Consider the following 25462-nt stretch of genomic DNA (forward strand, 5'->3'; position numbering starts at 1 on the left):
GCGGGGGTGTTAATGATGAGAATCTTTGTGGGGGTGAGAAATAATAATGTTAATTTAAAATGCCCAGCGAAGCGGACGTGTACCTACAGCTAGTACATTACAAAATTACAATTTTTTTATCTTTTTTTTGAGCCACATTAAATTAAACTAAAATTAAAATACACATATAAATAGTACAATCTTTTGATGGTATTGACCGAGCGGACGGCTAGCCGCAGGGCAGAGTAAATGTGAATGTCTTAAGACGTTTGGTATTGCACCATTTATCTTGCACATTTAAATGGGAATTAATCTGGCATTGTGCAGCTTGAATGTATTCAACTTAAGTATTTCGCTTCATATTGACAATATGCTTACACAGAGGCGTTTGATTCATTAGCTCGAGGCAAACGACCCGAGGATAAAGAACCTTCGTCCTTTCGCTCCTTCGATGGATGCACCCCGACTGACCCGCGTTAACGAGATAACAGAACATAATGAACGTATTGAAGAACTGAACGAACTGAAAAAGGGCAAAGATTTATCGAAACACAACAAAATTGTATCCTAATTCCGATTCTAATGCGTCATTTCAACTACGGAAGAACGGTAACCTACATAGTCTGTAAAATAAATAAAAATTGACGTGACCTCGATAAGTCGCCGATTGAATAAATCATTGTCGATTTGTCTTTCCCTAACAGGTAGATTTTTTTAAGCGGGGACATAGTTATTCATGCAAATATAACTTACACGAGCAGAAAATGAATCTTAAACATGAGTCTCATAAATAATCGGGCCGAGTGCTTCTTATCTACATAATAGCAAAACAACAAGTGATGTGTAGTCTATAGACTATATTATCACGACTAACACTACACAGTTATGTCTCAATAGTTAATGCGGTTTTAAAAATGTTTAATTTATATTTTAGATACGATATTAATGATTAGTTCACGTAAATGGTGTGACAAGCTCGCGGGTCGTGATGTTTAAGATGTTAACGTGTCCCAAAAACATCGCAACTTGAATGACACCGCTTAAATTTAGGCATGATATTTCGGTGTCAATTTCATTGAAATAATGTCTATCCTTCAAACTAGAACGCTTGACTGCTTCCCGGCCGTAATCCCTAATCGAAACATAAGATAAATAATATAAAATTTGCGAAAGAACTAAACTACATACACATATACTCTTACAATATAGTACACAATGAGACGATCATTAGCCCTTTTTTTCTTTATTTAATTATGTAGAACCGTAAATATTGAGCAACGAACGGACAGTAAATAGACGTCAGAGACGATTCTTTAATCATGAATGGTTTCAGAATTCAAAATTTTCCACAATTTGTATTCCGTCTGGAGAATTCGCTTCGACGAATCCCGTGGTTCCGATGCAGGCTATTTTAAATGTAAAGAAGGCGCATTGCATAATCACCAACGTGATTCGCTATCAGTATTCGGTACTAAATATTTATTTTCCTTCATTTTTTACGATACTTTTTTGCGGTACGTCGTAAAATGTTCTAGATATTGATGGTTTTATATTTTATTATACAATGGGGTTGGGTCCAAATCGTATGGTTGTTTATACACTACTCTTTATAACATTTACAAACTTTGACATCATCAATTTATCTTTAAATACTTCTGGACCAAGAAGAATGTATAATAAAAGTATTTACGTAACGAATGTATGTTCTAAAATAATAAATGCATTATCGCTACATATTTATTACAATTATTTGTTTTATTATACGGCAAAGTCAAAGAAAGGAATAAAACACGTTCCTAAATAAAAAATTAATGTTTTTTTATTGTTGAGGAATACGAGCTATGGATTGGTTCAACTCACACTCCGAAACATCCCAAAGTTTTTGTACGTCCTAAGGTAATACAAAGACAGATCTGGCATTAATTAAGTTGGCCTGATGACTCGCCGCGCTCCCGGTCTCTCGCCGCGCCGTCATTACATGTAAAGGCGAGGATTTTTTTTAATTCGTCATTATTCTGTGGCGTAAAGAAATGTTAATTCGAGGCAGCGTGAAATTAACAGCGGCCGCAATGCCCTTTGTTAGGGCCGCGGCGGCCGAGTTAAACACACAACGGATGACGATCTACAAGCTCCTCTCGTGCTATCTTATTTGCACTCGATTACATTTTTCTGTCTTTCGTTAAGATTGGCCCTGAGATTTGTTAAACATCAATTTGCTTAATGCACCTTAGCCGTAATGACCATTCTCATTTGTAATTTGTCTTACCTATCATCATGAAACATTATTTAGAATATAATTGAAGCCAGTTCTCGATTCGATTTTTAAAACAATTAAATTCTCATTGTTCAGGAATAAAGTTAAATTATTTATTACAGTGGTACCGAGTGAATCGAGATCGGCTAAGTCCAGAGCTGCAGCAAAAATTCGTCCAGCTTCACCCTGATGAAGAGACGAAACAATTTCTCTCTGCCTCCATCGAGAAGTCGTCTTGGGTCTGGACGCAGATCTGGTATCTTCTAGCCAAAGCTGTTTTGAAACGTTTCTGGTCGATAACCGACATCAATGGGTAATTTTTTGGAACTTAATTTTTTCCTAATCTTAAAACTACACAGTTTAATTTAATCGGAATTCTTATTGAATATCGATGTCCTAATCGGTTATAGTCGCTCGTGGGCATCAGCAATGACAAATGCATGCATGCGTCTGCCTCATGTTTCAAACAATGTCCAGTGATCGTTTGATCAAAATATATAACTATATCATGCTGACTAGTATAAACGCTGTCAAAAACCGAGCTTCAAAAAACGCGATAAATATAATCTACGCATAAACTGTTTTGTTAAAGTTTGGTAAAATATTGAAAAAGGCCAGGACATGAGCTCAAAGCATTCCTCGTAGAAGAAGAGACCTCTTTCCGTAGACTCGGAGGTTCCATATAATGCAAGTTCTCTATTACGTACGTCGCATCAAATACAAGCAGCAGATCCATACTTTTTAATTTAAAAGTAATGAATCATATCTTTCACAAACGATGAATTGCCATTTGAATGACGACAATGGTCCATTATTAAGTGCGTCCAGATTCGTCCAATTACGCCAATTACAATCTCCCGGTAGCTGTATGTACTTAGATACTAACGCATGTATTATTTCCTCATCCATTGTGTTGTATCTGCACAAATTAACTAATTCGTGTCGTTCACGCGTGGCTGGGAGTTTATCGATGTTTCAAAATATCGATAAAAACAATCTATTGTAATAGAAATATGACATGGTGAAACTGGAAAGGCCTCCGGGCCACCAGTAAGTAATCTTTAAATCATAAAAAAAAATTTTTACATAGATGACATTAAATAAAATAATAATAAAAACGATGTTTATGAAAGTTAAAAATGTTTTTGATAGTGATGATTGATCTCTTTAAGCGCCCCAATGAAGTCAATAAAAATATACCAATTTACCAACAATAGCTCCCATCAACTCAAACGAAGGTAAATGGGCCCTTTAGAAGTAAAGCATTAATTTTTTTTGCCTAATCACCATAGAAGCAATCATAGTACTTAACTTCCATCCAGTTTTCGGTATTTTGTTTGTATTTTTTAACACAAGCCATAGACATATCTGAACGAACTTATTGAAAAATAGCCTAACCTCTCCGTGGAAAAGCGGTACTCGCTTTTCCACAAACCATTGTTCATTGAATAGATCCCCTCTTACTTGTTGAATGTACTATTCGTTTTCTAAGCTGGTAGTTATTTAATGATTTTAAAAAAGCAAGAGTGGTAGAGATATGTAGCATTAGTAAAATACAGAAAAAAGGTAGAAAGTCCAAACATCATAGACGAATTCGGTACGATCGATATAACGATGCAAGCGCTTGTAGTGCTCTCACTATTCACGTCCGGACTGATCTCTGTGAACGGTCTTTGAAAGCGATCACGGCCGAGTGTCTATAGCCGGGTACTAATAAATAATTTAAATAAATTGACGGACGAGATTTACTCATTGGATGTTTCCGTCTCTCAATTACGCTTTATTTATCACTTGCGACCACTCCGTACTGCCACCAAAGACTCTTGCGTCGAGCTACTTGGAATATACTCATACGCGACTAGTTCTTCTTACAAAACCTGCTGAGAAGGCTCTCATTAAAGATCTTTACTACAATTTTCAACATATAGGAGGATCCTGGGTAATAACGAATTTAGAAGATCATGACTGCAAGAGAGATTCATTTTTATTATTAAAATACATCAAACTTAAATATAATTTATGATGCTCTTTATATACATACACAAATTAAACAATTTTAATAAACATTTGGTAAGCACTTATTTCCCTACAAACTTTCGTGATACAGTCATATCATTCTCCCCCTTGCGCAAAATATCCGGGATATTAATCATTCCGTTAACAGTTAGGATAAATTACTCAATAAATGCTTGTTCCGGCTTCCATTGACTTTTCCGGTACTTTTATCTATATTCAATTAATCTGAATCAACTATGTTTGCCTATTATTTTGATTTCATTAATATTCATGAAATGCTATCCATATTTCATTGATACTGGAATTAATTTTGGATAATACATGGATTTAATATAGATTTTCCCATCGGAGCGAAGTTTATTCGGGATGGATGGATCTGGAATCACTGTGAATTACCACAGCGCTTTTCCAGACATATTTTTGTCACATACTATCCCGCTTTGGAATTAACATCACTGGTGCTTTCTGAGCGTTAATTACGTGTACTTCTTGAGAGTCTTCAGCATTAGGCAGCGGCTTGGCTGTCGCCACAGCCACGATGATGACTCACCATGATTCTTAAAACATTCCCAAATTGTTATGGTTCGTATAGTTTGGTCTTTGTAGACATACGAGTAAGAAATTCGTGAGCGACTGGAAATTCGTGGCACGATACATCTAAAACATAGCGATGCATTATTTTGATTTTTTTTTCAGCTTTTTCCATTTATTTAAACTCCACACATTAATTTAAAATTATCCCAAATACTTGCTGCTACTATCTCATGTGACACTAACTTCATAAAATGACTTCGCATAAAACTGCCGGATTTATTGAACTAAGTAAATTGAAATCTTAGATTTCCATTTATGTTTAGGTATATTATTGTCCTTTCTTCGAAAATGTTTTTTCTATTATCTCTATATATAAAAATCAATTGCTGTTCGTTAATCTCGCTAAAACTCGAGAACGGCTGAACCGGTTTGGCTAATTTTGGTCTTGAATTATTTGTGGAAGTCCAAAGAAGGTTTAAAAGGTAGATAAATATGAAAATGCTCGGAATTAATAATTAAAAATAACAATTTTGTTTTTCCTTTGATGTGTCCCCCGTCGGACGGATTCCTTTTGTTTGTTTTAAGCTTTTTTATACAAAAGTTTGAGTCTTTTATTTGTCGATTGAGGTACTACGAAGTCTGCCAGGTCAGCTAGTATTCTATAAAAAGTAGGTCTCTGTTTGGAATATCACATTATTTTTTATAGTTTTTACTATATAGTTTGTTGACTACACATTTTCCTTGTTTTGTTCTATGATGTTATAAATGTGTTCTATCTCTGTGCTCTCGTTATTATTATTGCTGCTTATTTGGCATAATCAGGACCAACTTAGTATATTATCACAGACGTTTAGACAACATTTACCATTTGTTTCACTCAAACGCATTTCGATTAACTCGATCGTTTGCTGTCAAATTCATTGACACTGGTTAATAGAGACCCGAATCAATTTATTGCCAAATTTAAAGCCTGACATTATGAAAGTGCGGTTCGAAGCTCGTATATGCGTTTCTTAAAACCTCAAGAAAAAACTTTAATGAATGCATTTTTGTGGTAAACATTGAAGAAAGCATTGCCACATCTTATTATATGAGGCTCAACTGCTTTTCCACCTAGACATTGGAAACATAATATGCACTCAAACTTTGAAAGCCAATACAACTAATATCAAATTAAGTCGGAATTTGGAATATTCGACACTTATGGGCCGGCAGTCTACTACAACCATTTTATGCTTCTACATTTTTACATCAGTTCCAATTAAATTAATATTCCAATAAAAGATAATATATATTTTAAGGCACGTACACAACATATCAATATTATAAAATTATGACACGATCAATTTCGCAGTCAGAATCTTACAAACGACATAATAAAAAGATATGGTCGCCTTTACGTGCAAATTTGTACATTTTAAGATTTTATACATACCTACGTTAATTACCGCAGTTTTATTAGCATTTAAAACAGAGTAAAAATCGCATGATTACATTTCGGACAGACATTAAAGTTTGTTTGAATACTACCTTAATTACTGTTTTTTGTGAGTAACCTGATATTTTATTGAAATCTGCGCATTTAGCGATAATCGTTTTTGACTGAAGTAAAAATTTAATCCCGCTCTCGGGCTACGTGCCGTCCTGTTTGGTTTTGTTTTATTAAAGGCTTATTAAGCTTAAGTTTATTTATTTCGTCCAGTGAATAAGAGTGCTCCGTATTTTGCGGCGGTCCCCACTTCTCAAAGCTTGGAGCGCGATCGTTCGATAGTGTACCATTAGCGCGAAGAGTCGCGCCGGCATCCAATTGTGTGCTTAGATATCGCATACAAATGTCGATTGGTTCAGTGCGTACCGGACCTCGCTCGGTGTGCTCATCTGCATTCAATCCCATTGTTACCATTATTGAATGTATACGTAATCGCTAATTTATGGGTCGAACTGACCGCGCTAACGTCACACCCGATCTCATCTCTGCTTAACAATACCATGAATTAAACGACCAGTTACACTACCACTCTCTGAATATTGTATTGATAAAGCCATTGTAATAGTGCATTTCCTACATGTACTATAAACACTGCAATGTACTGGAGACTTTATTCCACTGAATTGTTTTATCAGGTGCGGCAGTACTAACACTGAACAAGTCTAGATCTATACTATCTATATCTATACTTATACTTATACTTATAATATTATAAAGAGGAAAGATTTGTTTGTTTGTTTGTTTCGAATAGGCTCCGAAACTACTGGACCGATTTGAAAAATTCTTTTTCCATTAGAAGCCGACATTGTCCCTGATGAACATAGGCTACTTTTTTTAATTTTTTTTTTTCGTTTCATGTGTGTTTTAATGTTTCCGAAGCGAAGCGAGGGCGGGTCGCTAGTATACATATATAAAGACAACTCTAACAGCGAACATATTTGAAATTCGAAGCGTAAGAATATTTATTTTTGATTTTGAAAGGTGACATTAATTATTTGCAACAAAAACGCGAGAGGATCGTAATGGGGACTGAAAAGAAGCGCCCGGCTCGTCGCCGCCGTAAAAGCGCAAAGAATACACCTCGATATGATCGCACAAAAGCCGCTCCTGGATCCTACCTCAATGCTAATTTCCACTATCGCGCTCGCCCTCATTCATTTTCAATCGCAGCGAACCTCCGTTTAGTTCTATTTTTTCAAAATCACATCAAAGAATCGAATATAGCTATTGTTTTTTTATTGCAGGGCTGCGTGCGACGCGATTTATTTATTTGCTGCCCTTTTTTAAAACGACATTCCGGCTTGCTGTATACTTGTGTCTACCCTCAATTGGCATTTCGGACTAAGTCGCCGGTTTTAACGGCTGTTTAAAAAACCCGAACCTCTCGCGCAAAGAACCGGAGATACAAATAAATTATTAATCGTTTGTCCTGTCTTTTATAAATTAAAATCCTCTTTATTTTTTTTGTAGCGCGCCCCGGGCATTTCCTTTTTTTATCATGTTACGTTTCGTTACCTGTCCTCGAATTTATTAAAAATCTTAAGCCAGAGGTGAGCAATTAAACCTGTGACAGAAATTAATACGGGAACAAGCCGAGAAGTGGCGGTGACCGGTCCTTGCCCTGTTATTAATTCACAGCTTGTACGCTTTATTAATCCTCTTAAATGAAGACCTCGCCTCGGTAGCTTAAATCATAAATATTAAATTATAAAACTACCTCATGGTGATGTATGCCCCGCGAAGTTGTTCGTGAATCGTAGTTTATGCAATCCACCTCAAAGGATTCAACGAATGCGATTCAAAGTTTTTTGTGGTTAACTTTTTCGGTTAGATCTCAAAATATTTTTTTTTTCCTACCTACGCCGAAAGTTCGGTTTTCCTCCCGCTGTACAGGGAAGAAAGTGTAACTTTTCCTGACAAGTGCGCATGCGCGTTAGTGTCTACGTCTGCTCTCACGCACCTAATTCTCCGCCATTGTTGTGCTCGGGTAATTTGCAATATTGTGTTTAGTGTCAAAGTGAAATAAACAAAAGGCAATAAAATTTAATAGTGAAGTATTAAACAAAGATGAGTTCCTCAGACAGTTCTTATTCAATTAGTAGTTGTTTATTTAAAAATTAAAAAACAGTTAAATTGTTTTTTATGAGCATGGGGGGGCTCCACCCCCCTACCCCCCGCCAGGACTTCGCCCCTGGAGCCCGGCTCGTTACTCCACGAACTTTTGGGCCTGGTGGGAGAAAAAATAGTGTGTGCACCGCGGGAAAAAGTAGGACATCTCATCCCGCCTGTTTGCCGCAATTTTACACGCGGGAGGAAATGTCAAACTTTTCTCCCTTGGTGCACAATGTACTATTTTTTCCCCACCTATGCTGATAGCTTTGAGAGGCTATATCACCGTTACCCCAGCGTGTAGGTCAGCTCACGGGGCTCAAACCTGACAACGTTGGTAACACTAAACCTAGCAAGAGCAGTGCTTCGCAGAATCTACCACCGGATCGGAAACGCGATCCACTGAGAAGACCCGACGAGAAACTCAGTGGACTAAAAATATCTAATTATGTATACGCGCAGAGAAAAACCTTGAGTAAGCTACGTAACCAGCCGGAAAATTACAAGCATAAATCACACCGATTCGGGCGCGGGGCGAGGATGATTTTCCATTCGCTATCTTTTACCTTAGTATTATTTTGATTTATTTCCGCGCGTAATGAAAGCGTACGTCCCGGGTTGATGTACCAGAAATCCAGTGCTGTATTCATTACGGTTAAATTGCTTTTGCCCGAGACAGGTGGTGGTTCGTTATTGACAACTTATTACGAAGCCAGTCGTTTGCGCAATAAAACATCCTGACCGTCACCGCAAATAGGTGTTAGTTGTTCGAAAAATAAAACAGCGGGCTTTGTGGCTAGTGGCCCGTGGTGCCCGGGATGGATGACGGCGCGGCACCAGGGTCTCGTTAACGCGAAAAGTGCTACATTCCAAGACACCGCACATTAGGCTGCGGCCGTATAATTATGCGCACACATCTATTCAGGGAGCCCTCGAAGGTTTTTTACCTTGTTCGCTTCGGTCGACACTACCGCAACCGGTCAATCAGTTTGCTGTAAACGCGACTTAACTACCCGACCCACCATTGTTGCAAACGATTGTCATGAAAATAAACTATCACATGCGAAACTCATAATATGTACGTAAATGCCAATATATGGTAACTTTGCGTGTTTTTACAAATCAATTTGCATTATTTTTTTTATTTTTTTATTGCCCTTGTAGGCAAACGAACATATGGCCCACCTGATGGTGAGTGGTTACCGTCGCCCATGGACTTCAGCAATGCCAGGGGCAGAGCCAAGCCGCTGCTTACGAATTGCATTCAATTATTTTTATTTCATTTGCCTACCGATTCCATACAATAATAATAAACAAATGTGTGTCTCACATAATCTAAACACACGTTATTGTCCTAAAAAGGCAAGTTTCTATTTGAAACGGGGCTCACACAGCAGCTTTTTTTTCTTACCTTAGCCGGTAGCCTTTAGAGGCTATGCCAGCGTAACCGAGCGAATATGTGTACTGACGTTGGGACGTTGGATGTGAAAACCTTGCTAACACTATCTCTAGCAAGAGCAGTACTTCGCAGAATCTACCACCGAATCGAAAACGCGGCCCACTGAGAAGATCAGAGAAACTCAGTGGGCCGTGTCTGTGGGTTAATTTACTCGCAAGCGACGGGTTCGACGAGAACGGTGACCGGTGCTTGAGATACCTAAAATCACCGTTAGTGGATCGAGAGGGTCCGAAATGACCTGTTTAGGGCGACATCGACTGTTTACCACTCGGTCCACAGGATCAGGATTGTAGTTACCGGCGACCACGACAAGAGGGTTTTCGTGACGTACCGCCTTCTCAAAATGACAGCACACAGCAGCGTAGAGCTTTTTATTCGTCATAGCTTTAACGCCCATTCAAAAATGCAGTTTCACTGCGAAGAAGCCAATATCAATACCAATACGTCAGTAATGATTAATGTTATTCTTGAATCACTTTTTTTGCTACATATCTGCCCGTAGCCTCGAGGGGCTATTCTGACTTGACCTTGACTGATGGGCGTGCGAGTGCCGCTCAACTTGAAAAAACTTGCTAACATCTGCTCTAGGAAGAGCAGTGCTCCGCTGAATCTACCACCCGATCGGAAACGTGACTCACTGAGAACACCCGACTAGAGACTCAGTGGGTCTTGAATCACAATTCGTCCTTATCGTATCACTCTATCATTCATATCAGGACCTCTTGTAAGTCCGCACGGGTAGGTACCACCACCCTGCGTATTACTGCCGTGAAGCAGTAATGCGTTTCGATTTGAAGGGTGGGGTAGCCGTTGTAACTATATTTGAGACTTTAGAACTTATGTCTCAAGGTAGGTAGCGGCATTTACGTTGTAGATGTATATGGGCTCCGGTAACCACTTAACACGAGGTGGGCCGTGAGCTCGTCAACCCACCTAAGCAATAACAAAAAAACTGTAAAAACATAAGCGCCGTTTTTGTAGTAGTACAAATTTTAAGTCATTGACATATTTTGTTTCACATGCCTGGCAGTCGAACTTGGGATTTTTTTTAATGAGAAATTCGCCAACACAATTGCTACAAAAAATCAACGTGTCAAGTAATGGCACAAGCTTGTACAGATTTGTCATTATATCAGCCGCAGGATGCCCAGCGCTGAGCATAGAATATCTCCTAATTAAAATCATTGAAGTCCTACTTCCGCCGCGTACCCACGAGTCTCACTGTCCACCTGATGCCTGACTGTAACCCTGTGATCTCCGCCGCTACGAATTTCAGCTATTTCATCGTTCGTCAAGGTTTTTGTTCGTCTTTGGAATTATATATACCTAACAAAGCCAAACTATAGTTTTAAGTAGTTTTAACTGTAACGAACCACACTTATTTTTATAACACAATGCGCGATTTGAGTCTTTTTATGAGACATGTAGTAAGCGACTTAGTTTTTTTTATTATGTTACCATTAATCTAGTGTGTAAGAAAAACATACATTCAAATGTTTCCTATCAATTTTTAGCCAACGATTTACGTTGTAAGGAGCTAATTACGACAGTATAATGACAATCATCGCGGGTTGTAAATTTTCGCTGTTAAATTTACAGTAGAGACACATGTACCACCACTAAATTATAGCTTCGTGTGTTTGAAACATTAGTGATTTGTATTTAAAGTTCACCACGACGCTGTGACGTCATCATGAGTCGAGGCACCGCCGCCCATCCATGTACAGTACCAGAATGATCTACTGACACATATAAGCTGTTTAGTGACCGTTTTTTTTTTCGCTCATTAAACACCCGGATCACATTAAGGTGCGATGCCGCGTAGTTTCAAAGCACGCCCACGCCTCAACTATTGGATAACATCATCACTAATATGACCTTTAAACTAAAACTTTAATAAGCCTTTATATAAAATCCACTTAAAGTCGTCTACTTAGAACCAACGCTATAAGGATATTACTCGGAGATTTCGGAAAGGTCACCACTCACTCGATTTCCTAAATTCGATTATCAGTAATGCCTTGTTATTTTTCGAACAACCAAAAACCGCACGACTACCGAACTATGCATATGTAGATCAAAATTAAATACTAATTCGGGAAATTACTAAGAGGTAATGGCAGAGAAATTAAAAAATTACACTCGTAACCATGAATCATTTATCATATTCCAACAAAAATAAGACAACATGAATTATTTTAACACAAAAAAAAGAAGCTAATTTAGATCCATCTGATTCTCCTCATAAAAATATATTATTTGATCGTAGCGAATCCAATAATTTGATTATCGAGAGGCAGCCGCTCATAAAGTGAGCCCCCAAGTTTGTATAACTCGAAGGCGTAGGCAATAAATACAAACGGTAGACCCAAACAAGTCGTATAAAACAAAACAAGTCGACTTTAACAGCGACCCGAACATTTCTTAATTAGCCAGTTTTTATTGAACAGCAAATTCGGTTAACTTCAACAAAGGGTTCTTTCGAAATAAAAATAAATCTTTGATTCGTGACGAATCACGAAGGTGTTTCGCCTGATTCCTTGTAACCCTTTTTGTGGCTGTTCTGTCTAAACTAGAGTCGGCCGTCCAAGGCTTTTAATTAAAGATGATATAACATAGCTGCACGTAATCGTTGGCTACTCGGTACAGCACATCTATGAATACCAGGGTTGATACAAAATAATACAAAACAATTTAGAGATTTAAAAAAAGCTTCTAAAACTATATCCCAAATTGAAATCATTTAACAAGTGTCGTTTTAAATAAAACCGAAAATCAAAATTGAACAGTTCTCTATATAAAATTAAACACAACTTTAATATGCTCTGGATTTAAAGATTCAGCAATAGTTTTTTTTTTTTTCTTAACCGATCCTAGGGACTGTACCTTCCCATATAATTTTGAAATGTTGTAGATAGCTGTTGTTCTAGCTATACCTCTAAAATGAAAAGAAATCAACTATTTCAGATTAACTTTAATCTGACAGCCCTACTCTAGTAAGAAGCTCATTCGTAGAGTGTGAATAGCTTCGACAAAGTAGCCGGTAGCCGCCTCGGCTCCTCTGTCTGTATTTAATTTAAAACACAATAGCTGACCACTTGCATCTTGCTCCAAGAAAACATGTCGACGATCATCGGACGCGTGTCATAATAATAATATGAATAGCAAAAAACTAAGGCCTTACTTTTATTAGATCGGCTTCTCATAGGAATTAGTACAATCAATGCCTAGACAAGGTCACAAACGTTAATTAGATTTCCTTTTAATCTTATTATCACTCATCTACATATAAGCATCATAATGTACATTGTACATTCTCTTTCAAGCAATGAGTACCTTTCTAATTTCAAGCCTTTCTACACAAAAGTTACATTAAGATCGTCTTTAATAGTTCGCTTGATTACCATCTATGCTGAGTGGAGGCCGATTATTTCGGAGTCGGCCTTTTGGTGCCGGAGAAATAAAATGCGTATGCGCACGCGTCGCCACCGGGTTACGCTGTCGTTAAGAAATTACTGGGCGACGCCGCCGATTTTATCGATGGAATTTATTGTCGACGCTCGGTTCGACTTTAGTCACGTGTGCCCCGCTCTATTAACAAGCCCCAGACATGTGAACGTTTACAACGCCGGTCTGGCCGACAACGGGCTTTACGAGTTTTGACGAAAACTCTAGCTAGAGAGCAAACAGCCACCCCGTTTGCGGTTCGCTTATATTCGTAATAATCGATATCGAAATGTCGATTCAGATTTTTTTTAAATCGAGAAACGCCTCGTATAAATTGAAACAAATTTCATCGATTAATTTTGTGTCAAAACAATTTCTCCGATTTCATTTATTGAGAGCATTCGTCACGTCTCGACCGGCACTCGGAGAGCGCGAGCGCAGCACGGTAGTAACGAGTGTATAATTATTGTTGGCCGCGGCGCCGGTAGCCAAAAGGCCGACTCATCGTAATTTGATGGCGTCGGCGGTCCCGCCCGTCGCTATCCACAAAAAACTAATTAACAGAGATGAACCGTGATACGTACTATGTTGTATTTGCGAGAACAAAATAAAACACTGCGACCGCGATGACGATCGGACGTGGGCGTTGATTAATTTTAGACTAAGATATCCTTAATGACTCCAGGCACGTAACCTGCTTGTAGTCTAACATGGTATCAGATGCTGTGGGAAGTCGAGCCACTATCTCAATTCGATAAGCTCATATTACGTCTTGAAAACTAATACGACATAAGAACATGTTGGGAAATATAATCCACATCACTTTCGCATGAACTATTTACCTATAGATTCATAGTATTTATTTATGATACCAATTTTGCAGATACGTTTGATTCAAAGTTGCTGAAAACGATACGAATATTATACATCCGAAAAATAAATATCGTTTTGTTCGTGCAAGCTTAAGATGACGAAAATTCATTTTTGGCATTCAGTGTTAACATCCAATTTGAAGTAAATGATTATGAATTTGAAATAGAACTGTAAAAGCTATAAAAAGTAATTTAAAAAAGTCGAATGTGGTACACAGCGTGGCGGTAAGTGACAAAACGTTTTCACACATATCACATGCAAACACAGTCGCACAGCCTTCGCCAATGACCACCGACTTTTTTTTAAATACTAAATCGCCCCAGTGATTTACGGGTTTGCATTAGTTATTGTTACGTCTGGACCAGGTTTATTACGTATATCAACATCAGCGTTTACGAAACAATAGAGATATGGATTGAATCTTGAAGACCAGGAAGATAACGAACATAGCTCATTAAAATTTTTACTTTTTATTGGCGTTGGTAGATTGATGAGCTCACGACAAATTTGTTGTTGAACGGTTAACTTAGCCCATGACATTACAACGTGAATTAAATCGCTTACCTTTAGATATGAAATGGTACCCGTAAATGGATTAGATTAATGCAAACCGGAAAAGACGATTTATATGCGACATATTAAATAAATATTTATAACAAACGGACTGAACAACCAAAATGACCCGTGCTTGATCATTTTATGTTTCATGGGAGTGTTTTAAGTGGCTTAGATTTTGTCACTCATCTTTAGAAACCATTAAAAATTACAATACTTTCCTGATGGTCTGCGTTCCTCCGGCGCGTATAGGATCACGTGAGGTACACAAACTAAAAGCAAAAAAAATTCGCGACTTTTTACGTGACCCGCAATGAAATTTATTTAAAATCAGCTGAAGTGCAAGGTCAACGCACGCACGCGACACGGGGGGACAGCTGATAGATAGCTTATGCGTTTATGAAAAATACGCTTGCCAATCATATCAACCAAACAAGTTGGTAACATTATATTATGCATATGAACATTTTTTCCAGCTTAAGTTAAGGTAGTTGTATTTTACTCCGATGCGAGAAGAGAGGGATTTTCTTTCGCTGATGTTACCAGAGGATTACATATCCAATTAATTAAATTATTTATTTAATTTCGTTCATTCTGTAATAATTTCTGATTGTTGTAATTATTATGTTAGAAAAACATTGCTATGTATAATATAAGAAAATATAACATCAGCTGTGTTACCTTTATTAAGTACTTTTTTTTCTAACTAAGATGGTAGCCTTACGGGGTAGAACTGACGGGGCTCTAACCTGAGGACGATGATAACATTAGCCCTAGCAAGAGCAGTACTACGCAGAAGTACTACCACCGGATAGGAAACGCGACCCACTGAGAGAATTCGGCGAGAAACTCAGTGGGTTACAAAGTATTGATACCTTGTCAGGACAATTAATCTTTTTGTTTTGAGCAATAAAACAAAGTATATACGAGTATTTATCTTGATTTACTGTCAACGAAAAATTTCGTCGCGAATTAAGTATTTCTTTTAAAACAAAAACAATAAAGGTACACAGCTGTACCAGATTCTCGAAATTCGATATCGTACCACGAGCCGTCAACAAGCCGAAGTTAATCAGCTTAAGTACCTCAGTAACCGCGTTGCACCGTACAGCGACGCGAATTGCTATTGTTTACCAGTTTCGCCACCGTTTTATTACCTTTTCGGCAATATTTCCAAATTAAACTCGTTTTTAACAAAAGGCCAAAGCGGGCGTTTATTCCATTGGTATGTAAATTAAAATAAATTACTGCCTAACGGTCCCACTCTAGGTGACAGGGCTTCAAACAAAAGCCTTTAATAAGCCGCGTTTCCCGGAATGGGATTTGACCTTCCTTTGATTACGAAAAATATTTGTTCGTTTTAATTGGCGGCGGTATAGCGAGACGCCGTATTAATTAATACAGGGACAAAGGCCCAAAGAAATGTCACGTCAAAATCGTTTTTCCGAGAACCATAGCGCTACCGGAGCCGAAAAGGAATTAATAAATACAAAAGGGTTATAAAAACTGTGACAGAATTAAGAGCGGGCGCGTTAAAAATGGTGGTGCGAGCGCGACCGCGACGCGAACAAGTGAAACATAATGCGCGAAACAAAGCAGCCGGAGCGAATGCCTTAAATCATTTTTAATTATGTTATGGCGGCGTGGTTACTGCGCCCGGCTTAGGTTACACGGGCAGCGGCTGCCGTGCACACGCATGCGCGTGAGCATTACATACTAATCACGTCCCGCTCCGTACAACTACATGTCACTGTCCACTCACCTCACTCGCTACCTCGGCAAACGAACGACCTCTGAGAGTAGTGTTACTAACTATTACTTACTCTTTATCTCATTCAAAACTATAGTGACAATAAGAATATACTAATTGCAAACAACCAAAAATATCATTATGAAACAAATCGCCTACCGACTAAATTTAATTTATTTCGCGAATACAGATTTTTATTACTCGCACTATTAACTTTATAAATCATTGCATATTTATAAAATAAATTGTAGTCTAAAAACAAGCTATAGTAAATTAAAAGGCGTTCGTAACAGGAGTGAGTCATTGCGGACCGATTCTTATTTCACGGTGGCTTAGTGACTAGTGTAATGCTAGGGAGCTCAGTTCACGATACATATGTAAGTGCATGGATTTACTTTAAAAACATTATTTATCTAACGGTTACAAATATTGTGAATGTGTATGAAAAATGTCACAGTTTGACATAAGGTATCCATAAAAATCGAGATGTTGTAAAAAAGATTATTAATTGATGCCAAAATCTTGTGGTCCATAGTCGTATAATATAACGTGTATATAATTTCGGACATTAAATTATGGGAATCGCTCCTGAAAATACCAAATACTAGTAATAGTAGAATAGGTAAAGGATATATATTTCTGAGAATCAAAAACAATACGTTTTATATATTAGGTTATATGATTTATTAATTTCGTTTCAATGGTAAGCGAGCGTAAGACACAGCTTAAGATAGTGGGCAAAGCTGAACCAATATAAACCACTCAAGGCTCTTTTCAAGTCACGTATGAAGTAGGACCTGTCATAGCGTAGGAGACATCGTGGAATTCACAAAGATGTTTCCACAGCCGTATGGGATATGTCGAAGGATATTCTAGCTATAAACAGTACATATGCATAAGATGGTCTCTGCTAACTTACACTCATACTACTGGTATTACTACAATTACTGAATGTAAAGGAAAGAGAGGCTGTCTAGAAGCTGTAGTAAAAAAAAAACACCTCATGACTTGCGATTTTAACGTCGCCTTTAATCTATTTTGAAGGCGACGAAAACGATTAATGTCAATGACTAACTGAATGTTGATTTAATGTTTTACATTTAAAAAGCGGTACAGTTTTCTAATACCACCAACAAAAACAATATTTCAATTACTAATATTTATTTATTTAACTCGATGAACGCCAAAGGATCTTATTTGACAACGCTCTTATCACTATTTTTTTCCCTTAAGGAGGAGGTTAGGTCTCTGGTAGCCTCCATGCGCTAGTTCCAGGTTCTCCGGTTTGGTGGGCGAGCCCTTGTGGTTCAGCTTGGGATAATTTTCTAACACTGGCTCTAGGAAGAGCAGTGCTTCGCTGAATCTACCACCTGATCGGAATCATAACTAACAGTGAAGAGCCGTCGTGAAAATCACTAGGTTGTGTGGGTTTGGTTTCACTAAACATTGTTTCAGAGAGAGAAAGAGAAGTATTTTTTATGAATAATAGATATGGGACAGTAATTTAATGACTGAATTGATGTGAAGTTGCACCACGTCGTGAGCTATTTGATGTTAAATTACCACCATTTTGTGAGTGCTGCCTTTCTCGTTGAGACGCGAGGTTAGTCTCAATAATGGCTACTTTAAGGATACGTCCACAGTAGGAGCGTACCGCGGTTACGACGAAAGCAAGGAGATAAGGGGGCTTATATCAAACAAATAAAACTTTGGTTCGTGTCTACAGTACAGTACGCGTGTGAGTGGTGACTCAGCTGACGCGCTTTGTTTTCAAATGTTCCAAAAAGCGCATTATGGCTGCAATATCTACAAAGCTAAACAAGATGCGGCTTAATGCGCGATTACCAGGGGCTGTTAGTTGGGTTTTGCCTCTGAATTTATGAGCGTTTTCAAATATTTTGTTGCATAATAACGTAATTTAATATAAAGTAACTGTTATACATTACAACAGAATTTTACAAAGGTTCTCAACATAAAACTACTGAATATTTAGCTATATATCAATACAGGATCTAGCTTTCGAAAAATCTTTAGCATTTCTCGCAAACCATTCATTAGGGTCAACACATCCTATACTAGCGACCCGCCCTCGCTTCGCTTCGGAAACATTAAAACACACATGAAAAAAAAAAAAAAAATTTTTTTAAAAGTAGCCTATGTTCATCAGGGACAATGTCGGCTTCTAATGGAAAAAGAATTTTTCAAATCGGTCCAGTAGTTTCGGAGCCTATTCGAAACAAACAAACAAACAAATCTTTCCTCTTTATAATATTAGTATAGATCAAAGCCTCGTTTATAGTTTGCAATACATTGAAAAGCTAAAACAGCTCGCTGCGTGCTTTAGCCACACACGCGTTCCGCAAAACGCTTCGGCCGCCGCGCATACAGCGTGAACGCACCCTTAACTATGAGAGCATTATTGGCACTGTCCTGATGCTGTGCTATTCTACTACGTTAGCAGTACAACATATCCGAATATTCCAAAAAAATCGGTGGCTTTAGATGTGTCCTATAAGATCATTTAGATATGCATCTATTATTCATCTATTAGTAAGTGGTCACTGTCGCTCATGAACGTCAACAAATCCAAGGGCACGGCCAAGCAGTTTTTCGGCACTCTACGCTTTGGTAGAGTGCCAAAAGATATGTAATTTTCAGTTCAAAATTCGCGCGTTTACAAATGTTTTACAACGAAGTTCCTTATGGGACGATGCGGAGGGGTACCCTAACCGGGAAAAACGTCCGTAACGTAAGATTTTTATTAGTAATGCACACAGTGTACGACTTAACTTTGTAATAACGTACAAAAAATAACAGATTTTTTTATCATTCATTAACCACGATCTCAGAGCGTTCGTTTGCGCAATACACTATATCTTAAGCAAACAACCGTGAATGAAGTGTACCACAATAAGTTCGCACGTTACCGAATGACCGTGGGTTGTTGCGAAACCTCCAGTTTTATTTTCTTTATACCTCGAATAGAACTTAAAATTAATATTTTTATAATAAGGAACTTCGTTCCTACCCGGTGTCCCACGACACCACACATCTTTTTCTTTTTGTTAAATATAAAACACACTATAATGTATACGTACCCACGCATTACAATATCAAAACGACAAAAAGCCGTTAATTTGCCGGACCGAGGTAATAGATAGCATTCGCTAACAGTGACACTCGGCAGAGTCCGAGCAACGGGCCTTATTCGGAATGCATGACCGATCGGCCACGAAGGAAAAAGCGCTCGTTCGTCTTTGAATGAAGCGATTAGCGCTGAATGGTCGGACGGCACGCGGAACCAAACGGGCTGCACGACGGGCGCATCCACGCCGCGCTTTGTCTCAGCTCGCTTGACCCGTGCCCCGGGTAAAAACAGCCAAAAACCAACAAAAAACATCGATCTGCTATTAATTGGGTAAAAACTAACCATGGATGTTTTTTGTGAATTAAAATAACATCGACGAGCTCTCACTCCGTTTCTCGATGAGAGGTAACCGCATTAACTGATGCTAATGTAACTGAAAATGTATGTAAGGAAAACGTTAATAATGTTTCAAGCAATTTTAATATGAATTTTGATTGCCTCAAACAGCTGCTGGTAGGAAGGACCTCGTGTGAGCCCACACGGGTAGGTACCACCACCCCACCTATTTCTGCCGTGAAGCAGTAATGCGTTTCGGTTTGAAGGGTGGGGCAGCCGTTGTAACTATACTGAGACTTTAGAACTTATATCTCAAAGTGGGTGGCGCATTTACGTTGTAGGTGTCTATGGGCTTCAGTAACCACTTAACACCAGGTGGGCTGTGAGATCGTCCACCCATCTAAACAATAAATAAAAAGCAAATAAATAAATAAAAGCTACACAGTAAAAGTGCCGTGCGGATTTTTGATCATGTCATTTCTTACTTATCACCGAATCACACGTCTTCCGAGCACAATTAATCCTTTCGATCTACTTTGTATGGTAAATTATTGCCATGGACCATTAGAATCTACCATGAGCTACAACACCTACAGCCGTTCTTAATATGCAGAGGCCTCGTTCTCTCGTATTGCTCACGACGATCGTAAGTTACTACTCACCAGATATTAATTACTTATTCAGGTTTGGGTAAGTATTGCTTATTACTAAGCGCCGTGGTCAGTGGTAATTCGACAACGTAAGGGTTTCTGTGAGTTGGTAGTGACCGCGTCTCATCTACCTTATTAACATTTTATATTTTATTAAAAGAACGTACTACCGGCCGCTTCACTCTTTCTCTTACGGAAACTTACTTACTTATGCCATCCGATATTTGTATACCAACTATCCACAAAATCGTTTTTACCATCGCACCGCCCTCCACCGAAGTAGAATTCAACCGTACTATCTAGAGCGACTGCGTTCAGCCACAGTGCGTTTCCAGAGATCTTTTTTGCCATGTACCATCTGGCTTTGGAATGAGCTCCCCTCCACGATGTTTCCCGAGCGCTATGACATGGTCTTCTTCAAACGAGGCTTCCGGACAGTACTTAATGGTTGGCAGCAGCTTGGCTCTGCCCCTGGAATTGCTAACGTCCATGGGCGACAGTAACCACTCACTATCAGGTGGGCCGTAAACTCGTTTGCCTACCAAGGGTAATAAAAAAAAACACGAGCTTTCACTCGGATTTCGGTAATAACTACAAATACAGAACAATAATGTAAACTGTGGAAAACTTAGCAGCAAATACGCTAAAACCTTCATCTTAGCAACGAAAAGTACAAAAGTTATCGTTAAGTTATTATTTTCTCGTATCGCTCTGTACTAACAGCTGTTCTATGCTTCACATCGGAAGACGTGAACATTTCGCAGCAGATATTTTAAACCCTTTTAGTGCGAAGCTTATTTTCACATATTTTGCAGAAATTGCTAAAGGATTTTTGAAAAAAGGATCCTTATAAATAACTTTAATTGCAAAAAAAATACAAAATTCAGTGCTAAATTTACACAGAAAAATAATATTAAATGGTTATTCATAAATATTATTAAGCTTTTTAATAACATTATTCATGCGCGCGCTAAGACACGACCGTACAGGTCGATACCTAATACATACCCATAATCAAACTGCGCAATAATCGGTATTCGAACGCTCCGCACTTTATACGCATTAAAAGAGAGTCTCGATCTATCGACGGTTCGCGCTGTAAGGGTTAATTTGCAAGTCAGTTTTGTGAACAAAGAACAATTCGTGAATTTAACAGACAAAAATATAAAATAAAATCGGAAAGGCTAATGTACTATTCAAAAATTTGTAAAATGGCAATTGGAAGAATAAATCTTTAGAAACCCGCGAAGGCTCTGCCTCCCAGTAATAAGCTAATTCGGCATGCGCTTTCCTACGCTGAGATCGGCTGCACCCAAACGACGTTACGTAATAATATAAAATCAAAATTGAAAAGAAGGTCCATCAATTTATTTATTCTTCAAATAACTATTCCTATAGATCTCTAGCACGTTAACTTTTTGAGGGATTGGCAGGGTTGGCCATTTTTGAGGGACGTTTTTTAAGGAACAGCCAATGGGTGGTCTTTTCGATGCACGACTGGACTTCTTGACAGCGCCTATGAGACCTGATAGGCTTCACAAAAGTCCGTTCTTGAATATACCCGTAACCATAGAAACGCGGACACAGTTGCCTCTCGTACCGAACGAAAGAACTGGGTTTTGAATGTCGCACCAGGAGACAGTCGCGTGAGAGAGAGAGAGAGGAGATCCTAAGAGTATTTTTAACGAAAAGGTTATTGATCTCGGAGCACAATACCACAATACGTCAAGCCAAATCTTCAGTCAATCTAATGTTAACTGGCTACCGAAGCCCATAGGCACCACGTTCCTAATAAGGTAGAATTTCAATAATACCACTAAAATGCAGAACAGTGTGTTTATTTTTACTTGACTACCACCATCCTGCCTAATACTGCCACGAAGCACTTATGCGTCTGGTTAGAGGGATGAGACAATTGCACAAATACAGTTGAGACTCGGACCTCGTGTCAACACCAGAAGAACCGTGAACTTTTTCATACGTATAGTTCAACAAGTAGCAATGCAATAAATGGCGTGTTAACATTTTCCGGAATAAACAGTACTTCGTATTACCCTTTGGTCTATAAATTCCTAGTCTATTTATTGATCAATTGTTACGTAAAATTCTTTACCAGCGAACATACTGGCATATTTATTACTATAGATATATCCTGTGTTGCCAGTTTTGTGTCATTAACCACAAAAAAATCATCCAAATCCATGCTTTTTTTTACAGCTTAGAGAGGGGAAAGAGTTCACCTTCCGCCTGGTACTGGAGCCCATAGACATCAACAACGTAATTGACGTTAGCCATCTTGAGACATGAGCAGGGCCCTGAAACTGCGATACTTTACGACAAATAAAATATTGTATGGAAACTAGGGACATCTTGTAGCGGATGCCCCTAAACTTATATGTTATTAAAGTTAAGGCATTTCATTATTGTTTAACTAAACAGAAACTAATAAATAATAACCATACAAGTCTTTATTGTTATAGGCAAATTGATCAAATTTTATCAATCTGTGGTTTCTGAAAATTTACAAAATACTTCATTAAAAATAAAATATAGAATAGGTAATATGTTACTGCCATCTACAGGAGATACAAGAAACTAATCGAAGCGTAGCCATCTAGTAGCCGACACCCGTAAACATTTTTGTTAAGTGCTTGAATTGCTTATCTATAAATAATTGATGTGTATTATCTATGGACATGAGTTCTAAGTCTCAGTTCCATAGTACAACGGCTGCACCAACCTTCAAACTAGAATGCATTACTGCTTTGCAGTAGAATTAGGGCGTTCTGTAAGTCCACACTGGTAGGTCCGTGTGGACTTACGTCCAGAACGCCCTACCATCAGCGATCAAGCATCAATTACGCCAGTTATAATTGTTTCCAATTTAATTTTTATTACACGATGTTTCTTATTTCTTCGTCGTGGAAGTCGTTGTGATATAAATTAGTTAAATACGTATTTCATTACAAGAATCAGCAGCTGTGTGTGGGTTTTAAAAACTTGCAACAGTCGCAAATCGCCGGTTGTCTCATCTAAAGACGAATTTTGTGTGAATGAAAAACATCCAAACGTAAAATATTTTTATTATATCAGTATAAGTTATCATAAGCACCGATCTAGTACGTACTAGTCAGTCACAGGTCATTAATTTGTTAACGTAAATAATATTCTACCCGTAGCCATTACTTTTAATTTATGTGCATATATTAAGGTCAACTTCTACATAAAGAACAAAGACAATAGGCATTGTTTTGTACGTGAAAAATCATCCGACCAATCCGGGACCGAGGCTGGATAATTAAAAATTCAAATTAGGAAGTTTCCCCCGGCGCGACGCTGTTGGTGATTACGAAGCGTTAATTACGCACGACCAATTAAAACCCGAGGCGATAGAGCGTCAAGGCAGCTAGCCAATGGGAAAGCGGCACTGAAGCGAGGCGTGGTAATTAAGAACAGACGAAAGGGTTGTGATTTTCCGGGCTTTCTCTGCAGGGGCGTGCTATTAATCACCGCCCGACGTGAAGGAGTGGCGACGCGGGCACTCCCTTCGCTTTGTTTCAGCATTGACTCTTCTATTTGGGTTACCGATTTTCCGTGTAATGTTACAAAAAAAATAACGTTTCCAAATTCCGTAATAAACGAAACCAAATGATTCTGTCAGAAACGTTATAAGCGAGCTCTCTCCGGTAACACTGTACAATCTGACAAAGAAAAAAAATCGGTTGTCTGTAAAGTCGGATTACTGACGATAGTTGAACGTGACAACGTCATAAGAAAATACTGATGGAATAGTTTCATTTTTCAAAAGAAAATTTTAATTTTATTTGTTTGTTAGATATTTTGTATGGATATAGGGAAGGAGGTAAATGGAAATCACTATTGAATTGATCGTGACGCTTCAATTTCTCTCATGACATTTTCAGTGTTCAAATTGGACTCGAATTGACTACGGCGTTCCATGATCAGGTCTTTGTTGTCGTCAAATAATTGGAGAAATTTATTGCCAGTTTAACCACGTGATCGTGGAACGCCTCAGAGCGAGGTAACGCCGTATGAGTCATGTTTTTTCGTGCGTGCAGCCGGCTCCATCGAATTATAAGACGTTGTCCCGTCAAAAACCATTTCGTACGAGAAGTTATTGCTTCGCGACGAACCATCGTAACTAACTCTTTAAATTCTGTAGTTAGAACAACGCGTACATTCGTATGAAGCCATCCATCGAAACGTAAAACAGACGTAGGTTGAAAGAAATTGACTTCATACTCACGCACCCCCGTCCTTGTAAATGGCTTTCGCGTTTCTACGCACCTCACTACAACCTTAAATGCCTCACTATTTACCATATACGTGATGTTTTCATCTCACCTCACTTGCGAAAGCCTTATATTAAATCGTCATTCGCGTCGTAAGATCGCACAGCTTTTTATTCATAGGTAGGTAGGCTTATTTGCGGTTTGCGTAACTGTTATTTAGCATGCAGTTATCATAATGTTATTAATTTCACAAATAATTTTAAATGTTGAATTACTCTCTGCCTATAAATCCTTTTCTTAGTAATAGGTGGGCTATGAAAAATATAAAAAAATGGCTTTTATAGTCATACGAGAATATACCCCATCTGATTGTAAGTATTCAACGTAGCTCATGGACATCTGCAACGCCAGGGGGAGAGCCAAGCCGCTGTCTCAAGTCAAATGTTGCTACTGTGTAATGGTTTCTCACTACGATTTTTACCTTTTAGGGAGTTAACGATACTGCGCCGCTGTTGCAAGTGCAATGATCATTGGTTATATTATTTTTAATCTTGATACTATTATAATATCGAGTAAGTTGTCTTTGAAGTTGTTTTATCGCAAATAACTTCAATTGTTTCATTTGATTGTCGGAAAAACTGACATAACCGCTCAATGTACAAGACGCATA

General features: G+C 38.3%; 1 protein-coding gene across 4 annotated transcripts in view; it reads left to right on the plus strand.

Annotated features, from left to right (window-relative positions):
• Window positions 1–25462, plus strand: part of LOC101741599 (protein-L-histidine N-pros-methyltransferase) — a 63094-nt gene that overhangs the window by 20058 nt on the left and 17574 nt on the right. For all 4 annotated transcript variants that reach the window (XM_062671235.1, XM_062671234.1, XM_062671233.1 and 1 more), the window contains one exon: window positions 2356–2546. In XM_062671235.1, the coding sequence (XP_062527219.1) occupies window positions 2356–2546 (191 nt within the window). The remainder of the gene's footprint in view (window positions 1–2355; window positions 2547–25462) is intronic.

This window comes from Bombyx mori, chromosome 11 (assembly GCF_030269925.1).
Source record: "Bombyx mori chromosome 11, ASM3026992v2".
Lineage (NCBI taxonomy): Eukaryota > Metazoa > Arthropoda > Insecta > Lepidoptera > Bombycidae > Bombyx > Bombyx mori.